The sequence below is a fragment of the Mastomys coucha genome, unplaced genomic scaffold (assembly GCF_008632895.1).
Source record: "Mastomys coucha isolate ucsf_1 unplaced genomic scaffold, UCSF_Mcou_1 pScaffold13, whole genome shotgun sequence".
Taxonomy (NCBI): domain Eukaryota; kingdom Metazoa; phylum Chordata; class Mammalia; order Rodentia; family Muridae; genus Mastomys; species Mastomys coucha.
The window spans coordinates 38,755,638-38,771,249 of NW_022196895.1; the positions used below are offsets into that span (position 1 = coordinate 38,755,638).

The 15,612-nt window shown below is 43.0% G+C and overlaps 1 protein-coding gene across 6 annotated transcripts in view; it reads right to left on the minus strand.

The window, feature by feature from the left end:
• Ppp2r2b (protein phosphatase 2 regulatory subunit Bbeta) overlaps positions 1-15,612 on the minus strand; it is a 417,822-nt gene that overhangs the window by 84,724 nt on the left and 317,486 nt on the right. For all 6 annotated transcript variants that reach the window (XM_031365583.1, XM_031365585.1, XM_031365581.1 and 3 more), the window contains one exon: positions 12,584-12,696. In XM_031365583.1, coding sequence (XP_031221443.1) covers positions 12,584-12,696 — 113 coding nt within the window. The remainder of the gene's footprint in view (positions 1-12,583; positions 12,697-15,612) is intronic.

Below are 15,612 nucleotides of genomic sequence, written 5' to 3' on the forward strand. Positions count from 1 at the left end.
GTAGTCTTCACGTACTCTAGGCTAGCATTGAACTTGGTAAGTAGCAAAAATGACTTCTAGCTTTCTGGTTCTCCTACTGAGTGCGGGAACCACAGGCATGTGCTACCATGCCTGGTTTTGTGTGGTGCTGTGATTTCAGCCTTGGGCTGTTCACATGCCAGATGAGCATTCTACAACTGAGCTACAGCAGCAGCAAACTTCCCTGGAGGTTGGCTTTGAAATCTAGATCCTTCTGTTTCATTCTCTTTAGTGTTTGTCTACCTGGGTATGGCACCATGATGGGACAGGTCATTCCTAAGTTTACAACACGCTTTGCTATAGTGACAAGTAAGGACACAACTTGTTGGTTTTTCCACTATTTTAAAAGATATGTTCCAAACTCATGAGGTCTAAGACTCATCAGAATGAGAATCATATACATTTGCCATAATTGTTTGTATGGAGGCTTGAAAGCTTCATATACATAGCAGATTAGATAGAAATTATATAAGATGGAAGTGTTTTCCTGACCTAATGTGGAATTTCTGTTTCAAGAAGTCTTTAGAGGTAGGCTAGATCTGAATTGGCTATAGTATGAGAAGTCGGTATGTGTTTGGGAGTCTAGCTAACATGGAGGTCAAGGGTAAGGGGAGGTGAAGCCTGGAAGTTAGTGGATGTAATGGGTCTATACTTGCTAGTTGGAGTTTCCTTATATGAGTCACTCCTCCATCTTGGAGATAGTCTCCTCAATCCTGACATGGGGTTAGAGTAAAGAATAAATGTAGGTACAATGTCTGCTCGGCATGGTGTCAGGTGGTAGGAAGTTCTCAGTTGACTAGGAGGAAGTTCTACCAAGTGACTCCGACTGGGAGGGGAGAGCTCCTGTACACGGAGCCAGAACTTTCCAAAGTGAGGTTCACTGCTGCGCCACCTCCAAAATAGATTCGTTTAGTGGTTCATAATAAGAGAAAAGGGTCTGAACCCAAATCAGTGGCTGGCTTCCGGAACTAAGTCTTGCTATGGAACAGAGAAGTATTAGTAACAGACGAGTAGCCTAGTATCACAGGCGATTCTCATTCCAACTGTGGACCTGCCTCGGCCACGGATGGCAGTTAGGGTAGGCTAGTATAAACAGTATTATTTCCTAAACCGAGGAAAAGTTTCCTTATAGACAGATAAGTTTGATGGAAAAATGTCTCACTTCAGATCCTTTCTAGAGAGTACATATTAATCTCTTAAAGTTTCACAGAAACTCTGAAAATGGGTTTGTTTAAATATGCTTAAACTATAGCTTTCTACATTACTCCAGCAAAAGCCATTTGTGACCATGTTTCTGTGCTCTGGGCACTTACTTCCGTAGTAAAGAGGAAGGCATTAAACACTGGCTCCAGTAAACACCTTTTAGGTGGGATGCTTTTTTTCCTGTTGTTCAACCATTCTAAGGAACCCAAAGAATTCTGTATTTTTCCCACTGAAAATGTTTTTTTTTTTTTAATATAAAACCATCCTTAATATAAGTTTTTCTCCAACTCGTTTCTTGTTTTATGCATCAAAGAAAAGACAGCATCTTCACATCCACAGTCCCCCAGGGATGCATTTCAAAATCTCGGCTGTCTGGAGAGGACTGGTATTTAAAATGCTTACATCAATGCATCAGCTCGTGCTTGGTTGGCAATGTCCTAAGATCAAAGTGATCATGTCCTCTGTTGGGCTTAATTCTAAATCCATTTGTGTTAATTATTTTCTACAAAGATCTTATGTATAATGAGCAGAGGACCTAGAAACCCTCTTGTGATTTCAAATTAATTTCTTAGTATAACTTGGTAGTAAAAGGGAGTCTGATGCACACATTTGAACCGCTTAAGGAAGCCAGTTTGGAAAACAAATCTAAGTCAGGTCTGTTAACATCCTCAGGTATGTTAAACCATGAGCATATACACGCCTGCACACCCATTTCAAAGACCTAGATCTTCCCCACTTTCATCATCCAGTTATGCCTGAGTTTCTACTTAACTTTAAAAAGTATAAACTGAAATTACTTAAAATTATGGGATGAACACACGTCTCTGAGGGCAGCGTGAATGAGAGCTGAAATGTTGAAACATAGACACTATCTATGTTTGCAAAGCCTGAAAAAGACCATCAGGGTGCCTGTGCTCAGAGTTAGGTCAGCCCTTCCCACAGCCCATCCCTGAATTCAGATCATAGAATAACCAAAGGCAAAGAGGGAGAGCCTTCCAAAACCTGGAATCATGACTAAACCTTGACCATGGTGTCTGAAGATAAATGACACTCAACACCTTTTTTTTTGTTTGTTTGTTTTGATCAGGTGTGATGCTTTTCTGACACGAGTGGATGTTTCACCTTCTTCCTCCTGTTGAGGATTAGGCACATTCTATAGGGCTGGGGATCAAGATACACTGATAACTTGATCCTAAACCAGATATAGGATTCCGTTTATATTGCTGTCTATGTTGGATCTACTTGCAGTATGTTAAATGCAGCATACCAGAAACATCTCTGGGATGAGAGATAATGTGACATCGTCAGGGAGCATGCTCTGATTACAGTAGATCTGACTCTTCACCAATTTCCTATTATATCATCCTGACATGTGCAAGAATATACAGACATTCATTCCCATGTTATAGGTGATGGCTGCCATTTGGTCAAATATTGACCCCTTTCCTGGTGATTCTTATACAGAATAGAGGCTTTGGAGTCAGATTGAATGGGATAAAAATATAACCCTGCCACTTGGTAGCTGTAGATGTGGGCAGGTTGCTTCAGGATTAATAATCAAGTACCCCATTTGCAACATGGGCATCAAAGAATTATCCACTTCATGGGTTTAGTGTCAGGGTATAATGAGATGTGCTTATAATCTTTATGCCAGAAGGTGCGTGCTTAGTAAATGTCTTCAGTAGTTACTGTTGGGATGTAGCACTGGGCATGAGGTGGCTGCCCCCACGACATGACTGGAATGGGAGGGGAAGGAACTTGCTTAACAGGATTAAGAGACAACTAGAGTCAACCATAGCGAGAGTCACAACAAATCAATCTAAATCAAATCTCTCCCTCGGTGCCAAGGCAACTCTATTTTGATAGAATTTGCTTTCATATTGCTCTGTACAGACCTCGAGTGTGAGAAAGAACAACTGAAAATCATCAGAGACACTCCAGTTTGAAACAGATCCATCCCAGTACTTGGGAGGCAGAGGCAGGCAGATTTCTGAGTTCGAGGCCAACCTGGTCTACAGAGTGAGCTCCAGGACAGCCAGGGCTACACAGAGAAACCCTGTCTCAAAAAACAAACAAACAAACAAACAAACAAAAAAGAAACAGATCTTAGAGGCTGTTATGCCAATGGCTGCCAACACTACTCTCTGGGTCATAGTGGATAGACATGGGTTAAGTGCCTTGGTCCCTTTCCTGCAGTGTCTGAGTATCTGGCTAAGTATGTGTGTGCATGTGCAGGGAGCATGCTTGGGGGTGGAGTGGAGCACAGGCACTTTCTGACTTATGACTAGACGTTTTATGCCATGGCCTCCCTCGAGGTACCATACCTTCTTACTTTCCTTCAATGCACCAACCCCACCTTTGTCAATGCCAGCAGGCTCTACGGCTTCTATGGCAAACTGCTCTCTCACTCCAGCTTACTTGCCTGGATTTGAGCTCAAACCTCAGTATCAATGCATACCAAACATTTAGTCTTAATAAGAGGCAGGATAGCAAGATGGATCTTGGAATTAGAAAGACAGGGATTCAAGTTCAAGCACAAACACTTATTAACCTCTGTTAGGCAAGTTCCCTAACCTATAGAGGGAACTATGCCCCTAGAAATAAGGATCACACTGCTCCCCCATATTACAGGTTTATGTGGAAGACTCAGTTATGTCAAGTGGAACATGGCAGGTGTTTGCTAAGTATTAGCTGCTTTAATAATTCCAAGGGAATTAGTTCATTTGGCTACCATTGAACACAACTACTATTGTCTTCCTGGATATTAGACAAAGGAGTCAGCTAACAAGAAGAGTAGAAATACAATTCTCACTCCTAAAAGGGTAAACGAATCTAGACATGGAGGTTTGTCTGTAGCCTAGCTGCCTGGGGTCCCACAGAGTGCTCTCTGATCCCATGACTGAAACTCCATGACACAGACAGATACAATCAGATAATGGCAACAATCAATAATGATAACAGGAATTATTATTTATTTTCATAAACACAGAATATGTGTGTCCCGCTGTGTTACACACATCACATGCCAGTATTCACTTTTGGGGCAGTCAATCAATGAGAGCTCTCAATATCCGCCCGCAGAGGTAGGAGGGGGAAGACGGAGCTAGGGATGAGAAATTACCCACGGCAGAGTGACACATTCACGAAGTTAATCTAATCCAGGGGGGCCGTCGGGGGCCGTTGCCAGCCTGTGAATATGAAACAGACTTGATTGATTTTTCACTGCAGAAGCTAAAACTCCATTGTTATTTGCAACAAATATCAGGAAAGACGAAGCCGTGAAAAGATTGTATATCAAGCACCCAGTGCAGCCATAAATCAGAAAATGAAGTTTAAAAAAAATTAAAAATGGCTGGAGGAAGGCAATTTCTATGTCCTAAGAGGCTTTGGTTATTAAAGCATAAACCCCAAATTAAAATTAGGGGCAGGGAAAGCCAGTTCTGACTCAACCAATTGCTTGCCCTGGGACTGACCTGGCCGTTTCTTCTTCTGAGGAACTGGACTCTTACCACCTACACCACTGTAAGGAAGCCAACAACAGCACCTATTCTCCTGCATCCCAGGTACAAGGCCCATAAGCATCAAAGCTGGTGTAGCCCCGAAGACTGGTTTGGGAAACCCCATCCTTACCCTGAATTCTGTGCATCCCCCGCCCCCGAGCTGCCATGGCAACCTCATGTGTTACTCTTAGTAACGGAGAAGTAACACAGAGCTTCGGTCAGTACTTCTGTAGTAAGTGTGTGCCACAGTTCCTCACAAGTTACCTAGGGGGGGTATCATCCAAGCTGCCAAGACCAGCATTCCTTGCGATGCGGTCCAGCAAATGTTTGTAAAAAGTACGCCGGGTGCCCACGAAGCACACTGCATTCTGAGAGCCACGGCTTAAACTGATTCTACAGGCAGCTTGTCTCTTCTCTGTACTGTGGGCGCAGAGTGGCTCATTTGTCTTTCTGAGACTGCCTTTTTATAGGATCTGGTTTGTATAATGCCTATCATAATCCAGGTTCTCATCCTTGTATAAATCAAGGAATTAAGCCAAAACAGGTCTCATCACATGAAAGATAAGATTCCAGCGCACACAAATCTTCACTCGGCTCGTGAGTCTACTTCTTACTCTCTTTGAATTGTCAACCCAGCACTCACCTTTCTGTACCTCAGTTTACAAATCTCTAAAATGGGTGCAATGTCTAAGTCATAGGATTATGAGAAGGAAAGAGTTGTAAAATATACACAAAAACTGCTTATCCCCAAGCCTGTCTTGATAAAAGTCTGAGTAAAGGCAGTTATTATTCATCAGCTTAAACTGCTAGAGTGTCTAATCAGCTTTCTTAAAACCAGATCAGGTAGTTAAATTTGTAGTTTCAGTGAAAAAATTTCTCCACGGCCAAAAACCATAGAGGAATGGAATGAAAAAAGTTTTGGGGAGACTACCTTGTTTAACCCCAGAAAATGTGACTGATAACTCTCATCCAGGCAGCAGCTGGTGAATGCTTGTGCCTGGGAGGCTCTGGCCTGGAGCTGTCTAAATAGCCATCGCTATGATTTTCGAATACCACGGTCACATTAAGGGGAAACTAAGTCCTATAGACTCAAGACTACGTGACTGAGCTTAGAGGTGGATGGACATGGTCACGGGCAAGAGGCGGGAGTACGAGTACACAGCAGCATGTAACCATCCAGGGAGAAGTTGGTTGGTCCCTGTAAAGCTACCCAATAGCAAAGTAGCCCTTTCGGAGCCCTGGGGCCTCTAAACACAAGCTCATGGATTCAGGAAGTCTTGGCAGGAACTTCTGAGAGATGGAAATTAATGATGAAGTTCCCCATCAGCACGGCTGCAAATTAGCATTTTCCCAGAGAGCAAAAGCCATGGAGAAAAGGAATGGGAAAAAAAATCACCATTAGATTTTGGGTCAGACTAAGGGTCTGAGTGCCAGCATTGCCATTTTAGAGCCATGAGACTGTGGGCAAAAGCCACGCTTCCTCTAACAGAGTCTCTGCTCTGGCGTAATCCATTCTATTGACAAATGGCCACCTACTGCCCAGCACGTGCCTGCACTGTTCCGATTGTGGATGCTTCACCAGCCCCCACCCCTTTCCTTAGCGTGATGCTCTTCTGAGGGACGAGGCAAGGCAGGTGATGGACAAAGGGTTTATTAAGCTATGCTCAATGCTAAGAAGAAAGAACAGGTGAAGGACATGGAGAGTGACCGGGAAGGGGTGTGTGTGCCATTTCTCACCAAGAATTCCTGGAAAAAGTCTTTGATAAAGTGGCACCAGGGTGACAACTGACAGGAAGTGTGTGGCTTCCGAGGACCTGGAGAATGACACAAGCTTCCTGGCAGAATTGCCGGACTGAGTCAATGCTGTAAGGATACGCCAGAACCTAATAGCCAGGACGCACCCACGAAGCAGTGCTTTCATCAGTTATTTAAATACTATTCCCATTAGCTGTGAGGGAGGTCTGGATAAAATCCATTAGAAAATTTAACCCATATTGTCTCCCTCCTCTTTCAGAAAGACGAGTTATAACCAGTCACAGCACGAGAGCTCACACCTTCGAGAGTCTATTTATAACAGGTTTAAAGGCAAATGTCACCCTGGCCCAGGTTCCTAGGGCAATGTCAACCAACTCTAATGAGGCACACCGGTATCTCCAGGCTCATGCCGCTGGGAGAGAGTGCCAAGGGTGATTTCTTACTACCTAGCTTCCATCCATGGCTGATTAATTCACTTGAATACCAATCCTGTTGCCTAGAGAGGGCTCTAAGGGCCCATTGCCCCTGGGACCCTACGGGCGAGGCGGATGGAGGAGCTTGCTGTATAGGGACTCAAGGGGGTTTGTTCCTCTGAGTTGTCTTGGGAAACTTAATGACCGTGAAAACGTGAGCTAGCAAGCGAGTGAGTGAGCAAGAGTGTCTGGATGTGCACGCGCACTTGTGTGTTGTGTGTGTGTGTGTGTGTGTGTGTGTGTGTGTGGGTAATGGTGAGCACCTCTGATAATAAAGGCACCAATTACTAAGAGTGGCATTTTAGTGACTGGGAGGACAGTTCAGTGTATAAAGTATTTGCTAACAAAGGGGAGAATTAGAATTGAGATCTTCATTTCCACACAAATGCCAGTTGGGCATGGCTGCCTGCCTGTAATTCCAGTTCACAGAAGGCAAAGCAGGAAGTCCCCAGAGCAGCTGGTTCGCTAGCCTAGTGGAAGTTATGTGTGAGCTCGGCATTCAAGTGAGAGATCCTGCATCTAGGAAGAAGGTAGACAGAAACGAAGGAAGTCAGCCTTGGGCCTCCACATGCATGGATACTTATGAATATGTATACATACCTGCCTACATATATGTGTTCGCACATACACACGTGTACTCATGCAAGTGAACATGCATACACATCTATACTCATATCACACGCAAACACATCCATGTGAGAGAACAGCATTTCAAATGCCCCGATGTATGTGTATAAGGCTCAGAGCCCTGGCTTTAGTTTAGGAGTTTAGGTCTTAGCTCTGGAATGACAAGTAATTGAAAGACAAGAGGAGCAAGTTGCTTTTTCTCCTGGTAGCAAAGTGTATCAATGTCTCTTTTATAACCCTGCAAGCTGAGCACGGAACTCCCCTCTTGGGGCTTCCGTGTCATGAGCAGTGGACTCAGCTCCTGGGGCAGCTTGCTACAAACAAGAAATACAGCCGAGACTCAGTAAATACTAGATTCCAGCAACTTCCTTGCCAAATACCTGCCCACTCCCCCTCATTGTGAGCTCTGAAGATGAACTGAGGCACTAGGTAAGAAAGCATCCAGAGGGTGTTACTCAATTATCATCATGATTATCTTGGGGACATAAGGATGCTGAGCAGGGAGACATTCTCTTCTAGCGCTCGTCGGGTAACAAGTGATTGGGTTTGAAAGAACATCTTCCATTAAAAAAAAAAAAAAAAAAGGGCCAGATTCATAATCTTGCTTTTAAGATGCTGAGCCTCTCAGAATTGAAAAAGGATGGGTTCGTTACACAGTGAGGATTAATTAGCTGTCGGGTATTATTAAACGTTCCCACTCTCAAGACCCACGTGGAATCGGATACTGTGGAAACGAGCAAGTGGAAATCTTGGCTGGGGAGGGGGTGGGGGACACAATTGCTGGCGATGCAGATTTCAACTGCAAAGTGCACTGGTAAAGAATAGTCTATTTAGTGTCACATTGGGGTATTCACTCTTTGGGGTCACTGTTCTGAATCTATGGTTTTCAGGTTGTGTGAGTGGGTCTTCTTTTTGTTGCTGTCGCCGGTTTTGTTTTTGTTTTCTTCTTTCTCTATCAGGCCTTTTTGGAGCTTTAAAGAGTAGAGTGTAGGATGTGGATGCTTACAGGAACTGGGTGTTATTTTAAGGCCTCAGACCGAGGAGTGGAGTAAAACACGGGTAAAATCATTTTTATAGTGAATATATTTATATTGTTGTAATTACTGCTCATGTGATTGAAAAGTAACAGATGTTGAAAAAAAAAATCACAATTCTAAGGGGGTTGGTAGATGATAGAATCCAGTGACCACAGACCTTAGTCTTTTAACAAACCCCAGTGTCAGGTGTCAAAAATGCAAATTGGGTCTCAGAAGTCAAATTTCTCCAACCCTCAGCTCAACAGCTTAGAAGCAAGGAGGGAAAAATGGAGGCTGCCACCCAGCACCACACAGCTGGTTATGAACAACTGGAGTTAGAATTGTTATTTTCTAACTGGCAGCTACACCTCGGGGCCTCTGTCAGGAGTGATCTGAAGCTCACTTCATTAGCAATGTTGTCTTGCCACAGTGGATCTCTGCTCTAGTGGGAGTGTAAATAGGCCTCTCTCCTCTGTCACTGGGATAGAGCCTCCAAGGAATTAGACACATATATGGAATCGGGTAGGATGCCTTTGGCAATGGGAAACCATACTGGGCACTATAGACAGCCTCTTAAAAAATGTCACACATGTAGCAAACAAAGGCAGATGTATCAGTTAACACATTAAAGATAATTTCAGAGGCACCAAAACACATCGATGTCACATTAAGAGATGAAAAGAAAGTACCTCCGTTCAGAATAATTTGATCAAGATCAAGCCCAAATTTAAATTTTCTCCTCCTTTATCTTCCCTCTGTAGCACATGATTACTGGCTTCTCTGTAGTCTGTCTATTGTATGTTTGTATACATAAATATGCCTGATGTTTGTCTGTCCCTAAAAAAATGGGATTTTCTTTGTCTTTATTGAACAGCACAGAAAATGTGGCATGGGATAGAAATCTTTAACAGAGTTTTACAAGGGAAAACATTACTTATTACCCCAAGTGACCCAGAATGGCAAACACTACTGCAAACAGACATTACCAGCCTATATCTATTTTGCTTCCAACATTTATGGTGAATATTTGCTTTAAGGTTGCTTCCACCCCATTGGCTGCTTTCAGCAAATGACTATACCACAACACATACACATACCCAGAGACATTACTCTGGGTCAGGGGCAAGGAAGACTATAAAACTTAAGATTTGCTATGCATAGTCAAGTTGTTTCCATTGCCCCCTTAAAGGCAGGTTCAATGTCAACAGATCGAGTTACATGCACAGTAGGACAGCGGGTTAAGTACATAGTCTAGAATGATCTCAAGGTACATTAACTTTGCTTCAAGGTCTGGACAAGTTCAATCTCTTTGAATGCAAGACATATTTTTAGAACAACATATCACTACAGGCAGAATCCATGGCAGAACTCAGGAGGCACCCAGTCCATTTGTTTTCCCCACAGGACTGCCACGGACTGAGGGATGAAAGACAGTCCTAATTCCGGTGCTATTTCTGGCACATTGCTTACCACTTACCTATAAGTAGCTTGTGAAATGAGTAAAACAGTATAAAAAGAAAAACATGACTTTTCTTTCTTTCTTTCTTTCACACACACACACACACACACACACACACACACACACACACATGCACACACACCATGCGGGTAAGAAAAGGGATGCTGACAGTGGCGAGGGAAGTTGATGATGATAGTGATGGCTGGTGATGTTGCTGATGATGGTAACACTAAGTAGGGAGCTAGCTCCAGAGTCTTTTCTGAGTGACAGATACTACACAGGGTAAGTTCTTTATCACATACACAGCGTCTCATTGAATCTGCATAAGAACCACAGTGAATAGTGACCGCTGTCACCTGTGTTCTACAGAGAAGTCACTGGAGATTCAAGGTTTCAGGTCAAACACCCATCATCCCCAGCGGGAGAGGAGTGCAGACATACTTCTAACCCACTTCAGCCCACTTCCTATTCTTCATGATGCTTCTTTGACATCTCCCAAACCTCTGCACTTTTAGAACAGCAGGGTAGGTGGTCACCACCCCAACCTGATCTGATACAGGGCTGAGGAACTTGCATGAGAACAGAGCAGCCAGTGTTGGGGGAGGGGCGGCTCAGAAAGAACACAACTAAAGACATAGTGCCCATCAGTACAGGATAAGCCTCAACAACCTAGCCCTGAGGTCAGCAGAGTACTTGAAAGCATTTGGTGAACAAATAGATGAGTGAATGAATCAAAGAATGAATGAACCTGTGAGCTGATAAAAGGCACACAGTGATTACCAATGGCTACTTCTGCTTCTGTACCCGGGTGAGACCCTCTCTCCACTGACATGTGCTTTACTGCTGGTTGTTCTCTTTTCAGGTTTGGCCCTCTGTACAGCAGCTGGTGTCTGGAAACACATACGTCACGGTGCTAGAAGTCGTCCTGCGGCGTTAGGGCTGGCCCCAACATGTTCGTACTTTACTATTTGCACTGAACAGATTTAGAAGAAACCATCCAGTCTTAAATCCCTTTTACTTATAACTAGAGCAGTGGTCCTCAACCTGTGGGTCATGATGCCTTTGGGAGTCAAACTACCCCTTCACAAGAGGTTGCCTAAGATCATTGGAAGACGCAGACATTTGCATTATGATTCATAATAGTAGGAAATTACAGTTATGAAGCAGTAACAAAAATGATTTTATAGTTGGGGGGGTCACTACAACATGAGGAGCTATAGTAAAGGGTTGCAGCATTAGGGAGGATGAGAACCACCTGAGCTAGAGAGTCTTTTCTTAATGATCCATTTTTAAAAATCCATTTTGCTAAGGCCTTCCCGGTCTTTCAGAACCAAATGCCACTTCTTTCTCCTTTGGATGAACAACAACTCCATGACTATCTCTGTCTGTGTACCTGCCTTGCTCTGTGTAGAGTTAGGGCCATTTGAGTGTGAGTGCTGTAATGACCCCCTCCTTACCAGGCTATGCACATCTGGAGGGCCTTAAGAAAGCCACACAGGCTGAGAGCAAAGTCTACATACGTGCTGAGTATAACAGACTCAAAAGAAGGCCCTTCCATCCCTTGCCTTTCACGTTCACAAGTTCATGGAAAACAGGGCTTTTAGTTCCAGGGGAAGAAAGGAAAAATAACTTGTCTGACTAAAATTCAAAAGGATTAAGTGAAGGCTCTGTTTTGAATACAGTTTTCTCCAAAAAGACTCATGTGTGGAAGGCTGGGTCCTCATGTTGGTGGACCTAAATCACCCAAAGGTGACCGGATCATAAAGGCTTTCACCAACGAGTCAATGCGTTATTGAGTTCATAATTTGGTGGAATTATAGAAAGGATAGGGCCTGATTGGAGAGAGTAAGTCTGAGGATATGTCTTTGGAGAATATCTTGCCTCTGGCTCCATCTAGCCTGTCTGTATCTTTGTTTTCTGACCACTGTCAGTCCTCTCTACAGTGACTACTAACATTACTATCTTCCTCAGCACAATCTGAAAACAATGGAGCCAGCTGACCCTGGACGAAATCCTGCCAACTGTGGTCTAAATCAAATGGCTCTTCCTTTAGATAGTTTCTGTTAGTTAAAATAGTGGAAAGACAAATGCAATAATCATGTAAGATTCTGTGAAGTGGCAGGGTACAAACCCAGGTCTGTTAGATTTCTGAAGCTTGGGCTCTGAAGGGCAAAAGTCAAACTTCGCACCCGAGTAGCCTTGAGCCCCTTATTCCAACTACAGAAGGTGTTCAAGGCATGCTAGGTAATGTGACTAGACAAGCTAAGAATACAGCGACGTATGGCAGTGGCCATGTGGCAAGTCCTTGGGGACAAAACAGAAACGTGGATTTGTAGTCATTAGGGCCTGGCACCTTTCCCGCTCCTCCATCTGCCACCAGAGAAGGGAAGGCTGAGGCTCTGCTCAGTGCCTTCATCCACATATTATAGAAGTAATCTGCTGCTAGGGCCAGCACATGCCCAATTTCAGGGGGCAATCCTGTCTCCTGCTAGCCAGGCTGCTGAAAGGCATGGCTGGAACAGTGACACTCACCCGCAGGGTCGTGATGGTGGCAGGATCCCGGAGCCGGCCCTCCTCATCTTTCAGGTTGTAGCCTTCTGGCCTCTTATCACGCTCACTGACTTTCCACAGCTTCACAGTTTTATCTGTGGAGGACAATCAGAAGTCATGATGACAGGGCAAGGAAGGTGATGGTCAAGGTAACGATAGTAAGAAGGGCTATAAGAACTCAAAGTTCTGTCCTACATAAATCTCATGTCACTTGAAAGCAAGGCTCACGAGGTCAAGACAAAAGCACAGATTATGTTGGGACAAATGGCTTTCTCTAATGATGCACTGTTAGAACATATACCTTACATTTTAATTTGACTCATTCAGTAAAAATATTGATTGAAACTGAGTAAGAATAGTTACATCTATAGTGTTCACTTTGTAAGTGTTAGCACATGGATAGTTTAATCTAATGGTCATGATAACTTTGGGCAGCAGGATACTGCTACCATTTCCATTTTTTGAGCATCCACCCTTCTTAGACACTGTCCTTACCATGCCCACCAGGCCCTTCATAACCTGGCACTCTCGGCTTTCTCAACCCTCTGACCCTGCTGACTATTCTGTTACCCAGTTCCCTGTGTTACTGTCACATGGCTTCTGTCTGTGCCTAAGCACACTTCTGTTTCAGGCCCTTTGCATGTACTGTGCCTTTTGCTATTGTCTGTCTATCTGTCTGTCTGTGTATGTATGTATGTATGTATGTATGTATGTATGTATGTATCTATCTATCTATCTATCTATCTATCTATCTATCTATCTATCTATCTATCTATCTATCTATCTATCTATTTATCTATCTATCTATCATCTATCTATGTATATCTACCTATCTATCTATCTGTCTATCTATCTATCTATCTATCTATCTATCTATCTATCTATCTATCTATCTATCTTTCTATCTATCTATCCATATATCTATCTATGTATCTATGTATCTATGTATCTATCTATATATCTATGTATCTATGTATCTATCTATGTATCTATGTATCTATGTATCTATCTATCTATCTATCTATCTATCTATCTATCTATCTATCTTTCTATCTATCCATATATCTATCTATGTATCTATGTATCTATGTATCTATGTATCTATCTATCTATCTATCTATCTATCCATATATCTATCTATCTATGTGTCTATGTATCTATGTATCTATGTATCTATGTATCTATGTATGTATGTATGTATCTATCTATCTATCTATCTATCTATCTATCTATCCATCTATCTATGTATTTATATATGTATATCTATCTATCTGTCTATCTGTCTATCTGTCTGTCTGTCTGTCTATCTATCTATCTATCTATCTATCTATCTATCTATCTATCTATCTGTCTATCTTCCTTCCTTCCATCTGGCACTGAGTGTTAAACCCAGGGCTGTAGATACTAGAAAATCAGCCAGGGAATTTTCTCCATGCCCCTTGACCTTTATGACCTTTTCACATGGCTCACTCACTTTTGTTTATGCCCAACTCAGAGTAGCTTATGTAAAATCTATATAAAACCACAGTGGCATCACAATTCTCCATTCTTTCTTCTCTCGTTGTCCTTGACTACCAGCGCTTCTTTTCCTCCCCTCTTCTCCTTTTCTTCTGTTAGTATAGTTTACTATCAATTGGCTATGTTGGTCAGTTTTCATTATCTGTTTGTCACTAGAAATCTCTTGAGTTTTGTCTGTCTTGCTCATCAGTGAACTTTCAGCATTTAATAGTACATGGGGTGTAGTTGAGGCTCAATAATATCAATATGAACATCAAATAAATATTAGCTTGAATATAAATGGATCTCCTTGTTATAATATACTTATCCAATAAGTATAAGTATGATATACTTATACTTATCTAGATAGATAGATAGATAGACTTATACTTTCCTTGGGGAAATACAAGGATATAGAGATGAAGCAAAATGCTCTTATCAGGCTGGGAGCATAACTCAGCTACCTAGCACACACAAAACCCTGAGTACCAGTCCCTCTCCTCTCCTCTTCCCTCCCTCTCCTCTTTCTTCTCTCTTCTCTTCTCCCCTCCCCCACCTCTGCTTCAGTCTCTACTCTTCCTCCCCATCACTTTTCCTTCATGCTGCTTCCTGATAGTTCCCAACTATAAGCTATAGTTAGACTGTTCTATCACCATGCATCTCTTGATGACACCTGTCCTTTTCCATAACAATGAAACAAAAATGAGAACTCCAATGCCTCCAGGTGCTGACAGCCCAAGGCAATGATGGAGGGAATCTGGCACTCTGGGAACTGGTGAGGCATGCTCCACCCAGGCTCTCAATTCTGCATTTTCAGAAAACATGTTTGGGCTAAGCCAGCCTCGTCTGTGTGTCATATGGCCATGAACACCTTCCTTATCAGATCATACACCTTCAGTCTATGCTTGTCTTTGCCCTTCCTTCTGAAAGGCAGGGACACACTTAGTTTCTCTGTATTTGTCTCTATTGGAGACAGGATTTGTTGTGAGATACTGTTGGGCCTAATTCCCACTACGACCTAATAGCTGTTAGATCTCAAACCCAGGAGAAAAAAGGCTGAGATGCCTACTTACATATCAAAGTAGACTCTGGCTGCCAGGTTCTCCCAGCATCCTTCAGTCCCTACCCGTTTCAGAGTCCATACCCTAGCTGAACTTTCCAGCTAGGGTATGGACTGGACTGCCTCTTCTCCCAGCTTCTCTGGCGCTGTATAACTCAGCTATGTTATATAACTAGACTATGCTAGTCTCTCGACCCAGGTCACCTCCCTTGGCCTGAGGCTCCTCTCTCATTCTCCCTTCCCCCATCTCCTCACATAGCTTGGCTTAGTCTGGCCATGCTCACTCTGGATTCTTCCAGATGCTTATGGATGTTTTCTCCCTCATATCTACAATAATCCTTCTCCTCCACCACACCTAGGAGCAGTCATAGCCTCTTTTTTTTTCTTTCTTATTTTTTATTCAACAGGCGCATGGCCAAGGACTAAGGTCCTTTTGAGAAGGCACATACAAAGT